Consider the following 15080-nt stretch of genomic DNA (forward strand, 5'->3'; position numbering starts at 1 on the left):
TTCTGCCCCCATTGACATAAAACAAATGTACATGTAGTTTCTCAGGACAAATGGCTCTGCAGTTTTTTTTACAATTACACCCCTTTGTCATTTGTAAATAATGTAAACTTGCTTTGTAGCAGAAACATCATTTTGCTCCCATTTAAAAAAAAAGATCATTTGCAAAATGAAATTTCTACCTTTGCATTATATCAACAATAATATCTGTCCCCCGTTTTATACATTCTAGGCCTTATTATCGGCATCTGACGGTGACTCTCACGGTGTTCCGTTGGACAAGTAGACAGCGCGGCACACCATGGCTCACTCCAACATCACCCCAGAAGAGCTGGAGTCACTTAAACGCCCCCCGCTCGTATGGGTGGACGGGATGCCAACCATCGGCCCCTTTGCAGCCAACTGGGACAACGTTGTGAAATTCCAGGCCCGAGAGGAGGATCTGCTGATAGCCACCTACCCAAAATCCGGTGAGCACGGCAACCGATAGCGTGTCCATAGAAAAATAAAAGAAGCTTACACATATTCAAGGGGCGAGGATGCAAATATGAACTGACACTTCAAATAAACGTCCAGCTCTGGTCTGCCGCAAATTGTGGTGAATGTATTCATTCAATATGTGTGATATTTGCAGGGACAACATGGGTGAGCAAGATAGTAGATCTCATCATGAATGGGGGAGACATGGAGAAGAGCCAGAGAGGAGCCATATTTGAGCTTGTGCCTTTCCTGGAGAGCGCAGCACCCGGAATTACCTCAGGTATCTTTCTATGCCAGGTGTGAAAATCCCGTGTGAAAGAAACATTTTGTATGTTATCCAGCCAACATTATATGATGTAGATTTGTAGAATGACTTGTTTCTTAACACCTGACCATCAAACCTATATGAGCTTGATGGACCTCTCAGCCCATAACTATGGACATTGATATGGACCCCCATCCTTCCCCACCAGCGCCCCACCACCACCATGGCTCTAGCAGCCAACACTCTTCTGGAAGAATGTGACCAATATTTGGAGTCAGAGTGAATTTCTGCCCATTTGTGAGGTTGGGTACTGATGTTGGATGAGAAGACCTGACTCGCAATCAGTAGCGTCACAAGGGAGGTGCGGCGCGCACCTGGGTGACACCATTGGAGGGGTTCAATAATCAAAAGAAACCCATCAAACACCTGACCAGATAATACCCTCAAGTATCGGGTGGGTGCCAAGCGACCACTGATGGCTCCGCAAATCAGTATAAGTATGAAGAAGTCACTCGCACTCCAGCTCAAGTTCAGTCAATATTTTATTGACCTCTGTGGTGTCACAACATGGCGATGTTTCGTAACCCGTTTGGTCCCTTCATCAGGCAAACTCTTTAAAAAAATATTGACTGAATTTGAGCTGGAGTGCGAGTGACTTCCACAGTCATTTTGGTGTCACCCCCTTTGAAAAGTCAGGCACTCTATCATAGACCGAGAGGCCGACAGTTTCAGGAGAGAGGAGGGGACCCGGCGGGATACCTTATCCCGTCGGGTGAATGTCCCCGCCTCTCTCTGCCGGCGTCCATCACCAAAATGGCTGCTGGCAGGTATCAATAAGATGACCGTACGTGCGTGGTGACGTCATGTGCATGCGCGATGACGTCACAGCGGGGTGTCACCTGGTATCCGCTCCGGGTGACACTCGGCCACGGGAAGCCCCTGCTCGCATTGGCATTCTATTTCATCCCAAAGGTGTTCAGTAGGGCTGAGGTCAGGGCTCTGTGCAGGACACTTGAGTTCCTACACACCAGACTGGTCAAACCATGTCTTTATGGAGCTGACTTTGTCATGGGGACAGTCATGGTGGAACAGAACGGCCTTCACCAAACTGTGACCACAAGGCTGGACGAGTACAATTGTCCAAAATATATCTGTTTTCTGTGGTATTATCAGTATCTGGAAACACCTGAACTCCATAATTTGGAGGGAGGTCAACATTTTGGCCATATAGTGTATCAAAGATGGATCTCCACATCATGGCGACAAGCACATGTGAAATGAGAAGTTACATTATAATGGTGGCAAGTGTAGCTAATGAGCAAAGGAAATACTATTATATACGTATTTATTGGAGCATTTATTTATATTTATACTTATAGGAGCATACTTATTTCCTATGCTCCTCAGCTCCATCGAGTGGCCAAAATGCGATATCACAAATACAATTACCTTTAAAAGTATACAAGAACAACAGAAGAAACATTCACAGAGATTTGCGGGGCCAATGGCTCTGCGAATTGTTTAAGAATAGACCTTGCACAAGCAGATTTTCATCCAACGCGTTTCTTGGAACAATGTCTACATTTTCAAGGTTGTGCATGCAGTCCAAGTGATGGGAAAGATCTCCTCTCATAGATCATGTTTTATATCTAGAACCATCAATCATTGATATGAAACCACCTTCAGAACGTGTGGCACCAAATCTAAGGAATTGATTCAGCACTCGGGATGAATAGACATCCTTCGGGTGGTTTATCTCACGTGGAGACCACTCCACTTGCCACCATCCACAGCCCACAAGTTATCTATACAAATATTTCGGAGCTCTATCATATAGGAGGAAATAAAATGCTGTACGCTTTGAACTTTGTCCCAGTTTGTACATTAGCAGGTCGTAAATATCTCCGTCTTATTCGGGTTCCTGACTTGTCCATTGAGTTGTTTTAGGGATATGATATGTGAAGACACGAATCGTTTCCTCTGACTTTATTTATTTTCATGCAGTTATCATGTAACCACAACGCATTTTCCCTCAATTCTTGATTTTTCCTCCAGGAACTGAGCAACTGGAGAAAATGGACTCCCCGCGTGTGATTAAGACCCACCTTCAGGCGGACGTTCTTCCCAAGAGCTTCTGGGAAAAGAACTGCAAGGTTTCGCTTATTGATTTTTCTCTTTCTGAATGTGAGACCGTGCCTGGGTCAGTTATCAGTCAACACACAAGCTGTCAAGAAGCCCGTCAAAGAGCTCCTGCTGGTAGCTGTTGCGCAAGCATCTGCACATGCGCTTACACATGGTTTGACCCATGAAGCCAGGCCAGGGTGTGCGTCTCTGCATAGATGTGTGCGTGCACTACAGATTCTGGCGCCACACTGGCTATTCAAACTGTGTCTCCCTGATGTTCAGTGCTGCTGGATGATCGTCAGCTTTCAGCTATCAAGACTTCCTGTGTTCCTGTTTGCTGACCCGGCTAGCCTGACCCTTCTGCTGTTCTCCTGCTCCTTGACCCCGGATTGTTCCTGACACCTCTTCTGCCTGCTGTTCTTGTGCCCCGCTGTCCTCCTGGTTTTTACCTTGCCCTGCCCCCCCCCAACAAATCTGTCTGCTATCTGGTTCTGTATTGTCGCTGGATTCCTGCTCGGCCTGCCCCGGACCTTGCTACCATCTGATCTGCATCCCAGACGTACGTTCCCTGCGTTGTCTGCGGCGCTGCAGTGGTGATTCTGGACTACAATTCTGGCACCAGTCTTCAGGCACTTGTGCCCCTCTGTGCCCTGAGCTCCCTGTTCCATTGCCCAGGGGTCTCAGGACCGGAGCTGCAAGAGAGGCCTCCCTCGTCACTAGGGTTGCCACCTGTCCGGGGTTCACCTGGACAGTCTGAGTTTTGGATGCTGTGCCTGGGTTTCATGGTAGCTGAAACCCAGATGCATGAAGTCAGGCAGACAGGGGCAACCAAAATTAAGATAGGGGCTACTGGCCCCCCACTGAAAATAGTCTCGACTGTGATATTTAGATATTAATGTGTGGTGCTATCTACATATGAATACGCCGCGACTCATTCTCCCCAAAAAATTTCCATGCGCCAGTAGAGTGTCCAGGTTTCGCTGGGAGAAAAGTTGGCAACCCTACTCGTCACGCTCAAGGTAACGTGACACAAGCACAGCACAAGCGGCGGCTCTGGCTTTCAGAAAGCTTTTACCGGGCTTCAGTAACCTTTCACCGAGCTCCAGGCTCTTCTGCGTCCTAAAAGTTTATATAATGTTACAGTGAAACTCTCTTTATAGTATATCTAAAGCACAAACATTTTATAGCGGGAAGGCCTAAACCCCATGTCAGGCTTCATCGAGTAACATGTCCTCTTTAGTCTTGAGTGTGATGACTGCATGGCCATGTGCTTAAATGAAAAATGTGACAGCCATTTCCATTGGTCTCTAGATGATCTACGTGGCTAGGAATGCAAAGGACGTGGCGGTATCCTACTATCACTTCTACAGAATGGCCTATGGACACCCAGAGTCAGGGACGTGGGATGAATATCTGAACACCTACATGGAGGGCAATGGTACGTGAGTCAGATGTTGGACCTCTAGAATTGATGTTGCCCATGACACGTTGGTGTTTTTGTATCATGGAACTGGCAGACATTTGATCAGACTTCCTGTTTTTTTGTCTTGTCCGGCAGTTGCCTTTGGGTCGTGGGCCAAACATGTGAAGGGCTGGTGGGAGACGAGGAAAAAACACAAGCTCCTGTACTTGCTCTACGAGGACATGTTGGAGGTAACTTGGCTTTGTCTTGCCGCCGTGTGGAGAACTCTCGGCCGATAACAGTGAATTGAACCTTGTTGACCTCTCCGGTTAGGACCCGAGACGCGAGATCCGAAAGGTGATGAAGTTCATGGATAAGGAACTTCCTGAAGAGATCGTGGAAAAAATACACACGAACACCTCCTTCCAGGCCATGAAGGACAACCCCATGGCCAACTATAGTACCTTCCCGTACATGGATCACTCAGTATCCCCGTTCATGAGGAAAGGTAACACGTAACAGTCTTCTCTACATTGGTTTTCATTTCCACAAATCTTTATTAAACAGTCATGTGCACAATCTGTAGTCATAACACACTTCCTATTCGAGGGCGACCATGCTGCTACTCCAGAGATACAGTACGGTGATTGAGCGTTGTCGCCCTAAGACAGACAGTCAGTTACTGGCAGGATAACCGGGTGAAAATAAAGGGAAGGGGAAAAAAAAGTGTGTTAAAAAAAAGAAAACTAACGCAGCCGCCACATCTAGTATCAAGTATTAAACCAGCTGAAATACAGTGATTTGCATCAATCCCTATACATGGATCCGGTCACTGTGCAGTCCCCCACGGTGCGTCACATGACATCTCACGTGACATCTCTCTCCCCCTCCAGGGATTCGTGGCGATTGGAAGAACCAGTTCACTGTCGCCCAGAACGAGAGATTTGATGAATATTACCGGAGGGAAATGTCTGACACGGATCTCACCTTCCGCATGTAACAAGGACGCGGCTGGAGCTCCAAACCAGAACCATCAACTCCAAGCCTCAGGCTGCTCAGAGCCAAACTCTCTCCTTCCATAGACAGATCTTTGTGATGCTTCGCGACAATAAAACGACACAAGTGATCCTCAGGAGGGACCGCCGACTCTTTACGGAGTCTATTGTTCGATTTTCTAATAAACAAGTAAAACTTTTGTGTTTTAAGAAACGTTATAAATGGCTAAAATTGAGGTTTTTTTTCTTCTCTTTGAATGAGCTAATGAGCAAATCCGGTGGAGGACACAAATGAGGAGTCCATGGCTCCCCCTCACTATGTAGACTGGCAGCATTGACTGAGGAAAGGCTTCCTCCTGCCTGCAGAAGACTGATCACTGGGGGAGGGGAGACTTAGGAAATGCTTCCTCCTGCCTGAGGGATGAAGGGGGTCCTCTGAGGAGGGGAGGAGGGGCAGGCACAGATTTGGGCTTTACATTTATTTGACGCTCTTTATTACAGTCAGTTTGATTGACATTTGCCGTCTTCTGAATATTTAGGACATTCCTGCCACCTCTGAACCCTCCAGCCTTGCCCTCATATATGAGATACACGTCCTCCATAACAAATAGCTGAGCACGAAGATTTATTCCAAGTCCCAGAGAACTAGTCTGGAGGAAACAATGAGGGCACGCAGCACCCCGCCGGGAATCCATAGCAACCGATCCCTCCGTCCCTCCCGGAAAACGAACTTTATGATGATTGTAGCCGCATTAGCATGAAGGGCTCGGTGCATGTGATGCTGAGGCCCCTGTGATTCAAAGAACTGAAAAGGGCGGGGCCAGGGACAGTCATCCGGGGGAGGAAAGTGTTAGATGATGCTGGACAGCCAGGAAATGAAGCGGGACTCTGTCTGACTTGCTGCCGCTTCTAATGCACATTGTGAGAAGCTTCCAGTGTGCAGTGACATCAGAGGAAGCCATTCCAGTCCAGGAGAGGAGCCGGTACCACTGCCCAATTATTCCGTTTAACATGCACAGATCATCCAAACCTGTATGTTGTTGCCCCCCCCCTTGTCTTTGGGTTGCCTCAGTGGCTCCTCATTTGGTGTTCCCAATTGATTTGGATCCCTCCAGTGGTAGGCAGGCCCGGATTTCCCACAAGGCCACCGAGGCCCGGCCTCGGGGCGGCAGCGGTGACCTTGTGGGAAGTTACGGGAGCCGGTGTGAGGTGTCCCGGCGGCGGGAACTTCGCCCACCGGCTCCGTTGTGTGCGGAGAACCTGTCCAATGAGATTCCATCCATTCCGTCTCCTGGCAGGGAAATGGTTAAACTCTTACAGAGTATCTCACACTCCAATTTCATTCATTCCAGGGGCTCCCTGTCAGCCCAGCCCCCCAAATTATTCACATGAGCCAAATTCCTGCAGCGGGGGGGGGTGATCCGAAAATCACATTGTTAACCCTTCCTACGCAGACCCTGGAAAACAAAATGGCGGCAGCTGCAAATTTTTATATAGCACGATATTAGCGCAACTCTCAAACCCAAATTTTCGGTAAAAAATACACTTTAGAAAATTTTTAGTGCAGAAAAAACACAAAATAATACCCGATTTTTTTGTAAAAAAAATTAAAGATGAGGTTGTGCCGAGTAAATAGATACCCGGCATGCCCAGGGTTAAAAATTGCGTGCGTCCGTGAAACGGCGACAAAATCCCCCCAAACTGTCCATAGGTGACTCTTTAGATGCCCGTAAAGGCGATCAGTTCAGAGATAACTGAATGACCGCTCTCCCACTGGCGCACGCGGTGATGCCCAACACGTGTGGCGTAATCGTCATTTGCGTACGTGGGCGCACCCGATGCTGTGTTTTTGTTAGTATGTGCGTGTACAGGGCTCATTCACACAGGTGTGCACATGCGTACAGCATGCATGCCCGGGCAGAAACCGGCTCCCACGAAGAGACAGGTGCTGCGTGTAATTGCATGCAGCCGCCTGTACCTCCCTAGGGGAGGATGTAACTACATTCTGCTGCACGTAGTTACACGGGAGCCGGTCTGTGCGCGGGCGCGCACGCTGTAGGGATGCGCACGCCCCTGCGAATGAGCGCTAACACACCCGACAGATCTGTCATTAGGCTTGTGAACAGCAAATCTGGCATAAGAAGAGTATAATATGTAGCAGAGAACACGCGTGTGTGGCCGACTATTGTACACATGATCAATGTTCACAAAATTTTTGAGCTGAAAAAAATAAATAAACTCATACGGTAACTTTGTGTCCTAAAACTTCACGAATTATGACCTGACCGTCGTTTCCTAAAATGCCTAAATGCTGATAGCACTCAGCTGTGGGGACTACAAAACGTCTGAGGGAGCCCCTGCTCTAGAGGAAGGATTAGGGCGGGGGGGGGGCCTTCCGGGAACAGAAGAGCCGAGCAGAGACACAGAAGAGAGGAGTGTGGGAAAGTGTTGTGTAAGGTGGAATGACCAGCTGACTGATAGGTGAGAGGTAATAAAGGGAAAGGTTCAACCTACTTGGCAGCAAACTAGTCACGGTGACTAATCAGTCCTGAAAAAGAGCCGGGACGCCGAGGAACCTCAAATCCGTGGAGGACAACAAAGTATCTCAGCGACGTCCTTCATCCATCGCAGGTCTCCAAGATGACCTCAACGTTGGAATGGCGAAGGCGAGATCTGGTGAACGTCCGCGGTGTTCCCATGATTTGCCCCTTTGCCCACAACTTGGAGCAGATAACGGATCATTTCCAGGCACGGGACGGTGACATCGTCATAGCGACGTACCCCAAATCAGGTACCCGGAGTCACCGGTGGCTGGAGGAAAAGTCATAATGCAGAACGTTGACGGTTGTGGCGTTTTTTCCTCACAGGTACAACGTGGATGAGCGAGGTCGTGGATCTTGTCCTGAATGACGGAGACATCGAGAAGAGCCGGAGGGATGCCATTTTCAAGAAGGTTCCGATGCTGGAGTTCCAGGTCCCGGGGGAGATACCGCCAGGTCAGTCACGGGTTATGTGTTATTCATTTTGTGGTTTTTTTTGTAGGTGATGAGAACCCAAAACTACGTCCGTGTCTTCAAATCATGTTTTTAAAACTGTGCAAAGTTTACTTCTTGTACCCATGTTATATATTACACCCACACTTAGGTTATAACATGGAACACGGTCGCACCCCCAAACCCCCAACTACCCAACCCCCACCACTTACCTGAACCCTTAGGTTCTTCTCCCCGTAGGCTTCTGTTATTGTTTGGATTTGGTGCGGCTGATCCTCCGACAGCATCTGTTAGGGATTCACCAATACCGGTATTTCTGTATCGAGTACGAGTACCGATATTTTTTTTTCCGGTACTCGCCGATACCGGAAGTTCCATTAAGGAAGCCAGGCGACGTGTAAAGACTCGCCACCCGGCTTCCCAAAGAGCAGGGAAGCCGTCTCCATGCTACCTCGTCACTAGGGCTCACATAGCCCACCTGAGAGCCCACACAGCCACCTGAACATCCGCGTAACCCACCTGAGACACCACACAGCCACCTGAGAATTTGCATAGCCTATCTGAGACCCCACACAGCCACCTGAGACCCCACACAGCCACCTGAGACCCCACACAGCCACCTGAGAGTCTGCATAGCTCACCTGAGACCCCACACAGCCCCATGAGAGTCTGCATAGCCCACCTGAAAGCCTGCTTAGCCTACCTGAGAGTGCACACAGCCCACCTGAGACCCCACGTAGCCCACTGAGAGCACACTTAGCCCACCTGACAGTCCACACAACCCACCTGAGAGCCTGCAGAGGCCACATGAGATCCTGGGACGTCAGGGCGCCATCCTGGAACAACACAGAGTATGTAACTTCATATTATTTTGTATTGCTGGGATTTGTAGTCCTCCATAGCCGGTCTCCTCACTCCCTCCCCTGGCTGCCTCTCCTCGCTCTCTCTTCTCTATATTCTCCAAAAAAAGAAAGAAAATGGCCTCGCATGGCACTAGAGGGGTTTGGGTTTCCCTTGAAGAAAAGGTGGTGACCCCAGCCTATAGGTGTCCTTTAGAGCCAGCCTGATCCTGATGCCCTCTGACCTTCCCTCTTCTTCCAGGAAGTGAGATATTGGAATCCGTCCCGTCCCCGAGAGTAATAAAGACTCACCTTCCTGTGTCGCTCTTCCCAAAGTCCTTGTGGTACCAGAACGTCAAGGTACGGCTACAGTGGGGCAGGTACAATGTCCTTACCTGGTCTTCTAATGTGTGTAGAACTTACCGTGTCCCCTCCAATGGTGGGAGTTCACCAACACATCTACAACATGTGTGATTGGCTGCTTAAATCTGACCTCTGACCTTCCCTTCAGTCTTACCCCGATGTGCCGGCTCCTCTCCTGGACCACAGACTGGTCTTGTTGCCTATAACCTCCAGCCTGCTGATTGGGCAGTGAAGGAGCAGCAGCACGACTTAAAGAATTTAGAGGTTTTCCACACTTCCTGTTGCAACTCTGGGACAGGAAGTAAAGGAAAATCTTCCAAATAGGGCACCAACAGGGGTGACTACGCTGCCCTCTGGTTCTCTGCCCAGGATGAGGTTCTGACCGATCTTTTCCCTTAGATCATCTACGTGGCGAGGAACCCCAAAGACGTGGCCGTGTCCTTCTATCACTTCGACAAGATGAACCAGCTGCATCCGGATCCGGGGACCTGGGAGGAGTACGTCGAGCGGTTCATGGAAGGGAACGGTGAGGATTGACGGCGAGCTTTCATTGGACGCCAATTTTATGCACCGTTCACTAAGGTGATGCCTGTCTCTTGTAGTCGGTTTCGGCCCCTGGGGAGCTCATGTGAGGGATTGGTGGGACCTGAGGCAGCAGAAGGACATCCTGTACGTGTTCTATGAGGACATGTTGGAGGTAAGTCTTCAAGGAATGTACCAAAGTGGATCTGATCCCAAACCTCATAGAAGCTGAAACATCTTCCTGTCATTTTTACTCTCTTTAAATCTACAGCTTTCATTGCAATAATCCCCGGTGGTCCTGCCATAAGGGTCCTTGCTCAGGCGCTTCCTGTTATGGGGTGACAACTGTCTCCCAGTTGTGCTTCTGTGTTGTCACCCGTTCACATGCCCCCCAGTGTGGAAGACTACAAGTAGCCATCCAACTCCTTCCTCCATTGTCAGGAAGCCGGTCCAGAGCAATGACGTCCAGCTGAGGCTGGAGCGAGTGCATGTAGACATTATTGAGCCTGATGGAGGGGGCCCTGCGGCGTGGCCCCCGAAGGCGCTTGTCCTGATGAAATCTTCGTGCTGGAGTGCTGATTACATCTATGTTTGTTACTGTGTTGTCACCCTGTCACATGCCCCCCCTGTTCCCCAACACTGTAACAAAGTGACTACAAGTAGCCATGCCAACACCTCCTCTGTTGTTGAGGCACTTCCTATTATGGGGTGACAACTGTTTCCCAATTGTGCTCCTGTGTTGTCACCCCATCACATGCTCCCCTGTAAAGATTACAAGTAGCCATGCCAACACCTCCTCTGTTGTTGAGGCACTTCCTGTTATGGGGTGACAACTGTCTCCCAATTGTGCTCCTGTGTTGTCACCCTGTCCCATGCCCCCCTGATAAAGACTACAAGTAGCCATGCCAATACCTTCTCTGTAGTTGAGGCACTTCCTGTTATGGGGTGACAACTGTCTCCCAATTGTGCTCCTGTGTTGTCACCCTGTCCCATGCCCCCCTGATAAAGACTACAAGTAGCCATGCCAACTCTTTCCTCCATTGTCATTATCAGCAAGCCAGTCTTAAACCCCCACCCTCCCAACCGCATGCATGCTTGGGCTTGGTAAAATGATAATTTGATCACGGATATGTATACCTCCTCTGTTGTTGAGGCACCCCCTGTGTTGTCACCCTGTCTCATGCCCCCATGGTAAACAATAAAAGTAGCCATGTCAACACCTCCTCTGTTGTTGAGCCACTTCCTTTTATGGGGTGACAACTGTCTCCTACTTGTGCTCCTGTGGCTCCTGTGTTGTCACCCTGTCACATGCCCCCCCCCCCCGGAGAAGAATACAAGTAGCCATGCCAACTCTTTCCTCCATTGTCACTGTCAGGATGCCGGTCCAGGAAAAAATAGAACGCAGTGTTTTATTTCTTGATTATGATAAGCATCGCTTTAGCAAACTAAATGTCACCCGTTTTTCATGCTTCTCTTCATTAGGATCCGAGCCGCGAGATCCGGAAAGTGGTGAAGTTTTTGGGGAAGGACTTCTCCGAGGAGGTCGTGGATAAGATTTGTCAGCATACTTCCTTCAAGGCAATGAAAGAGAATTCCCTTACCAATTACACAGCCTTGTCTTCCACCATCATGGACCAGTCCATCTCCCCGTTCATGAGGAAAGGTACAACACTGCCACCTGTCTGCCAAAAGAGGAACTACTACTACATATAACATTCCCATTGGGGGGAATTTTCACTCACTTCCTGTCCTGGTGACACATGCTGTCTTAAAGCCCAACACTTCCCCTTCAGGCTGCCTCCCTTCTTACCCTGAAGGTTCCCTGGCATACCACAGCAGCCACTAGATGGCGCCGAGGAGAATAGGAAATATGATACTTAGTGCCATCTAGTGGTGGTATGGCCAAGCAAACTGCACACGCCAAGCTATACGCTGGATGGAAGAGCTGAGGGGGGCGGGCCCAAGATGGCCTTCCATTACAGTCAAATTCTTGCACTGGCCACACACCCCCATTCCCCCTGGTGGGCTATTGTATTCTGACAGCAGTGGGTGTGCCGCCGTCAGAATACTTGCACAGTGGCTGCAGCTAATTGGCATTTCCGGACCTCAAATGGAGGAATGCGGATCGGGCCGCACAGTGCTGGAAGTCAGACAAGTCAGCATGACTGGGCCGAAATTCGAGCAGTGTATGGCCAGCCTTCTAGGTTGAGTGACCATGGATGTCATGTAGCCTGGAAGACTGAGGACACCTTGTGGCCAAGAAGAGGTACTGAGGGGAACTGCTCAGGACTAGAGGCGAGCCTTGCAGCCAGAGCCAAAGGGGGAAACTTTTTGAAAAAATATCTGTTCCCTAAAGCCCGTAGTTGGGCTTTAGGGGGAAGACATAGCGGCATTAAAACTGTTGTCCAGGAGAGTATGGAAGGGTTAGAACCTCTACCCCAGTGCAGGAGATATACAATTATGGATTCCACCTGTTCAGAATGCTAAGAGGCAGAGCTGGATCACTAAAAGGAAAACTGAACAGGAGCTTAGGGCTTAGTGAGGCTATGTGGGGGCCCAGATGGAATCGGAAGGCTCCTGCAATAAACCAGGGGGGTATCACGATTGGCCAAAGCTGTGTAGCTACCCGTGGCTTCATAAGGGAGGATGTACTTGTAGGCAGTTGGTGCCCGATGGGGTCATGCCGGGGCAGCCAATGCAAACGGGAGGCCTACAGCCATCCTAATTATTGTAAATAAAATGGGTGGGGGGAGGGGGCAAAACTTCTACCTTAACTAGGGCCCCATTTTCCCTTAGGCCCCGTTCACACCTTTCCGTTTTGTCGGGCGTTCAACGCTCTATGAACGCTCTACAAAACGTACAACCATGAAAATCCCATTGTTTTCTATGGGTATGGTTCACACCTTTCCGTATTTCCGCCCGTCTGAACGCCCTACAAAAAGGCTGACGCCCAAACAAGTACATGAACTTCTTTGGGCCGTTTTGGAGGGCGTTTTCCATTGGGATACAGCCAAGTAGCCTTCGGAATTGGGCGACGGTCGCGCAATTTTTTACCGCGAATCGCGGTAAAAAACGCGTGACGGTCGCGTGGCAGACGTGCATACGTAATACGCCTAGGTGTGAACCCAGCCTTAATCTGTCTCTTCAATAGGCACGGGTGATTCCAAGTATTTCCATCTGAATTCTAAAAATCTGATCTCTTGGATCTCTCTGTTGCATCATCTTCACGTGTCCATGGTTTCTCTCTCCAGGAATCTGCGGCGATTGGAAGAACCATTTCACAGTGGCCCAGAGCGAGAGATTTGATGAGTTTTACCAGAAAGAGATGTCCGGAACGGACCTGACCTTCCGCTTCTAGAATCAATAGCTCCTCAGCCAAACCGTGACACATATCTATGAGACAAGTCCATGACAAAGTCCAATCCATGACTCTCCATCATAACTTATGTCTACCGGGATCTAAAAGATGGTCAAGATTGCCAAACCATGACTCTCCATCATGGTTCTTATCTCTAGGGTTTTAAAGATGGTCAAGGCGGCCAAACCATGACATCCGTCAATGAGACAAGTCCATGACAAAGTGCACACCTTGACTCTCTATCATGGATTATATCTCCAGGCCTTCAAAGATGGTCAATGTGGATGGTCAAGATGGCCAAACTATGACACCCGTTAATGAGATGAGTCCAAGACAAAATCCACACCTTGGCTATTCATCATGGTTCATATCTCCGGCCTTTCAAAGATGGGCAAGATGCCAAACCATGACACATCAATGAGACAAGTCTATGACAAAGTCCAATCCATGACTCACCATCATAACTTATGTCTACAGGCTCTAAAAGATGGTCAAGGCGGCCAAACCATGACATCCGTCAATGAGACAAGTCCATGACAAAGTGCACACCTTGACTCTCTATCATGGATTATATCTCCAGGCCTTCAAAGATGGTCAATGTGGATGGTCAAGATGGCCAAACCATGACACCCGTCAATGAGACGAGTCCAAGACAAAGTCCACACCTTGACTCTCCATCATGTTTCATAACTCCAGGCTTTCAAAGATGGTCAAGATGAATGTGGCACCAATAGTATTGTTCGTAAGACTTACTGTCTTGTTGTTTGGCCTCCGTTAGAGAAAGGTGAAGAACAAACAAGCTGATGGACAAGAGATGCAACATCAATATATCGGTTCCCTGTGAAAACAAAAAACATTACCCACCAAATTCAGAATTCTTCTATGATAAATGATTAAATAATGAATGATATGTAACTGATTGCTATGTCACTTGTACAGCGCAGAGGATCCTCAGCGCCATCTAGTGGCCACAATGTGGTATTTTCTCCAACCATTCTATTCTTTATCAATTAACTTACAAATTCCAGGCAAACAGTAAAGAAATTGCGGCTTTTTAGACTAAAAAAGCGCCAGATGGAGCCGAGGATCATAGGAAATAAATACATGTTAGTAACACAAAACAAAACGAGAGAAAAACTGGAGATAACGAGCATATAAATGTAACCATTGCTACCCCCGTAGTTACATTTGTATTCCCCTTACCGTCCTCGTTCTGGTGACAACTCTATAATGTTGGCTTTCCCTATATTTCTGTCTCTGCGGCAATGATCACTGATACAAATGGAGGGACATAGTGATGAAGACACTGGAGGGATGAACATGTTAGGCTAGGTTCACACCTAGACGACTCTGATGGTGAGCTTTTTTCGCGCGTTTTCGATCGCGCGACTGTTCATTGTAAACCCCCGCGATTGTCGCGCGTTTTTCAATGCATAGAGGTGTCTATGGGACAAATCGCAAAGGTGTGAGCAGCCTCCATTGACTTCAATGCGAATCTGTGTTTTGTGCGATATCGCGTGACTCAAACCGCGCAATAAATCGTCTAGGTGTGCACCGGACTTAAATGTAACTATGGATACCACAGCGGTAGCAATAGTTACATTTGTATTCTCATTCCCTCCAGCGATCTCTAGATTTGTAACATTGTATCTCCTTACTAACATGTATGTATTTCCTGTGATCCTCGGCGCCATCTAGTGGCCATAATACTGTATTTCCCCCATTCCCTCTGTTCTGTATGA

General features: G+C 48.6%; 2 protein-coding genes across 2 annotated transcripts; both read left to right on the forward strand.

The window, feature by feature from the left end:
• The first annotated feature begins 277 nt into the window (after window positions 1-277).
• On the forward strand, window positions 278-5295 carry LOC108789182 (sulfotransferase 1 family member D1-like). Its single transcript, XM_018559129.1, has 7 exons — window positions 278-467; window positions 632-757; window positions 2798-2895; window positions 4178-4304; window positions 4425-4519; window positions 4602-4776; window positions 5162-5295. The coding sequence occupies exons 1-7, from the start codon at window positions 299-301 to the stop codon at window positions 5266-5268; spliced, it is 897 nt and encodes a 298-aa protein (XP_018414631.1). The 5' UTR covers window positions 278-298; the 3' UTR covers window positions 5269-5295.
• A 2556-nt stretch (window positions 5296-7851) lies between these two features.
• On the forward strand, window positions 7852-13346 carry LOC108789183 (sulfotransferase family cytosolic 1B member 1-like). The gene is made up of 7 exons (XM_018559130.1): window positions 7852-8054; window positions 8131-8259; window positions 9358-9455; window positions 9858-9984; window positions 10061-10155; window positions 11463-11643; window positions 13232-13346. Exons 1-7 carry the CDS (start codon window positions 7904-7906, stop codon window positions 13336-13338), a joined length of 888 nt encoding a protein of 295 aa, XP_018414632.1. The 5' UTR covers window positions 7852-7903; the 3' UTR covers window positions 13339-13346.
• The last annotated feature ends 1734 nt before the right edge of the window (window positions 13347-15080 follow it).

Source organism: Nanorana parkeri, unplaced genomic scaffold (assembly GCF_000935625.1).
Source record: "Nanorana parkeri isolate BGI_ZX_2015 unplaced genomic scaffold, ASM93562v1 scaffold379, whole genome shotgun sequence".
Taxonomy (NCBI): domain Eukaryota; kingdom Metazoa; phylum Chordata; class Amphibia; order Anura; family Dicroglossidae; genus Nanorana; species Nanorana parkeri.

What these genes read in the sequence shown, in the direction of transcription:
- LOC108789182 (XM_018559129.1), top strand. Translation starts at nt 299, where the DNA reads ATGGCTCACTCCAACATCACCCCAGAAGAGCTGGAGTCACTTAAACGC. An exon ending in TCTACGAGGACATGTTGGAG is followed by an intron (nt 4,520 to 4,601) that starts GTAACTTGGCTT and finishes CTCTCCGGTTAG; the next exon opens with GACCCGAGACGCGAGATCCG. An exon ending in ATCCCCGTTCATGAGGAAAG is followed by an intron (nt 4,777 to 5,161) that starts GTAACACGTAAC and finishes CTCCCCCTCCAG; the next exon opens with GGATTCGTGGCGATTGGAAG.
- LOC108789183 (XM_018559130.1), top strand. Translation starts at nt 7,904, where the DNA reads ATGACCTCAACGTTGGAATGGCGAAGGCGAGATCTGGTGAACGTCCGC. An exon ending in AGCGACGTACCCCAAATCAG is followed by an intron (nt 8,055 to 8,130) that starts GTACCCGGAGTC and finishes TTTTCCTCACAG; the next exon opens with GTACAACGTGGATGAGCGAG. An exon ending in TGTGGTACCAGAACGTCAAG is followed by an intron (nt 9,456 to 9,857) that starts GTACGGCTACAG and finishes CTTTTCCCTTAG; the next exon opens with ATCATCTACGTGGCGAGGAA.